Genomic DNA, 1711 nt, shown 5'->3' on the forward strand with positions numbered 1-1711 from the left:
CTCGCGCTCTCTCTCTCTCTCTCTCTCTCTCTCTCTCTCTCTCTCTCTCTCTCTCTCTCTCTCTCTCTCTCTCTCTCTCTGTGTGATAACAGAGCAGCCCATGGTCTAGTAAAAATGGGATCCGTTTAGAAAGAAACAACTCTCAGATTAAAGATATCGCATTGGGTCAGAGATTCCTATTGCACAGAGACAGGCCCTTCCAGCCCAAACCCCATTTCCCTGCACTTGACTCATCTCTTTCTACCCAGGTGATTGTCCAAATTCCCTTTAAATGTTGTTAATGTACCCACCTCAACCACTTCTGGCAGCTCATCCCATGTGCAACCCACCCTCTGAGTAAAAAAAAGTTGCCCCTCAGGTTCCCTTTTATTCTTTCCCCTCTAACCTTTGCCTGATGCTCTCTAGTCCTTGATTCCCCAACCCTGGGGAAAAGCCTGAGTGCGCTCACCCTATCCGTGCCTCTTATGATCTTATACACCTCTATAAGATCCCCCCTCAGTCTCCTACGCTCTAAAGACCAAAGTCCAACCTCTCCCTATAACTCAGACTGTTGAGCCCTGGCAATATCATTGTAAATTTCTTGTGCAGTCTTTCCAGTTTAAAAACATCCTTCCTGTAACAAGGTGACCAAAATTGAACAATACTCCCAAGTGCGACCTCACCAACGTCCTGTACAACCACAACATAACTTCCCAATTTCTGTACTCGATTCCCTGAACACTATGGGGCAGTTTAGCATGGCCAGTCCACCATAACCTGCACACCTTTGGACTGTGGGAGGAAACCCGTGCAAACACGGGGGAGAATGTGCAAACTCCACACAGACAGTCGCCCGAGGGTGGAATCGAACCCAGGCCCCCGGCGCTGTGAGGCTGCAGTGCTAACCACTGAGTCACCATGAATTTGTAACATAAGCAATGTTGGAACTGGCTTGAGGGGCTGAATGGCCTACTCCTGCTTGTTTTTTTTTTAATTTGATGAGGGAATGTGGGTGTCACTAGCTGGGCCAGCGTTTATTGTCTGTCCCTAATTGCCCAGGGGGCAGTTAGCTGTCAATCACATTGCCGTGGGTCTGGAGTCACATGTAGGCCAGACCAGGTAAGGATGGCAGATTTCCTTCCCTAAAGCACATTAGTGACCCAGATGGGCTTTTCCAACATTTGCCAATGTTGACACGGTCATCGATAAGACACCTTTTAAATTCCAGATTTTTAAAAATTATTGTATTTAGATTTCACTGTCTGCTCCGGTGAGATTTGAACTCGTGTCCCCAGGACATTAGCCTGGGGTTCTGGATGACAATGCCCAGAGACGTTGGACACTTATGTCAGCATCTCCATCTGGGGCCATGAGGGATGCTCAGGGAACCCTGTCCTAGTCTGTGTTGCTGACTCACAGACAAATGGGCATGTAATTGGACAAAGACCTGTTCCTGTTGGGTCAGAATGAGAGGGTAGGGTTGGACTCTGAAAGGTTGTGGAGCATGTTAACATCTGGCTGTGCTCTCTCCTCTGTAGAACGCGGGAGACTTCATCTGCACGGTGTATTTGGAGGAGAAGAAACCAGAGTGTGAGCTGAGCTTGAAGGTAGGTAGGGAAGAAACAATTCCCTTTGTTGGTCTGCTGTGTGTGTGTGTGTCTGTGTGTGTGTGTGTATGTGTCTGTGTGTGTGTATGTGTCTGTGTGTGTGTGCGCGTGTCTGTGTGTGTGTG

The 1711-nt window shown here is 48.2% G+C and overlaps 1 protein-coding gene across 1 annotated transcript in view; it reads left to right on the forward strand.

The window, feature by feature from the left end:
• LOC122548321 (arf-GAP with Rho-GAP domain, ANK repeat and PH domain-containing protein 1-like) overlaps positions 1-1711 on the forward strand; it is a 121892-nt gene that overhangs the window by 111495 nt on the left and 8686 nt on the right. Inside the window, exon 25 of the mRNA XM_043686853.1 lies at positions 1518-1586. Within this exon, the coding sequence (XP_043542788.1) occupies positions 1518-1586 (69 nt within the window). The remainder of the gene's footprint in view (positions 1-1517; positions 1587-1711) is intronic.

The sequence above is a fragment of the Chiloscyllium plagiosum genome, unplaced genomic scaffold (genome assembly GCF_004010195.1).
Source record: "Chiloscyllium plagiosum isolate BGI_BamShark_2017 unplaced genomic scaffold, ASM401019v2 scaf_57, whole genome shotgun sequence".
Taxonomy (NCBI): Eukaryota; Metazoa; Chordata; class Chondrichthyes; order Orectolobiformes; family Hemiscylliidae; genus Chiloscyllium; species Chiloscyllium plagiosum.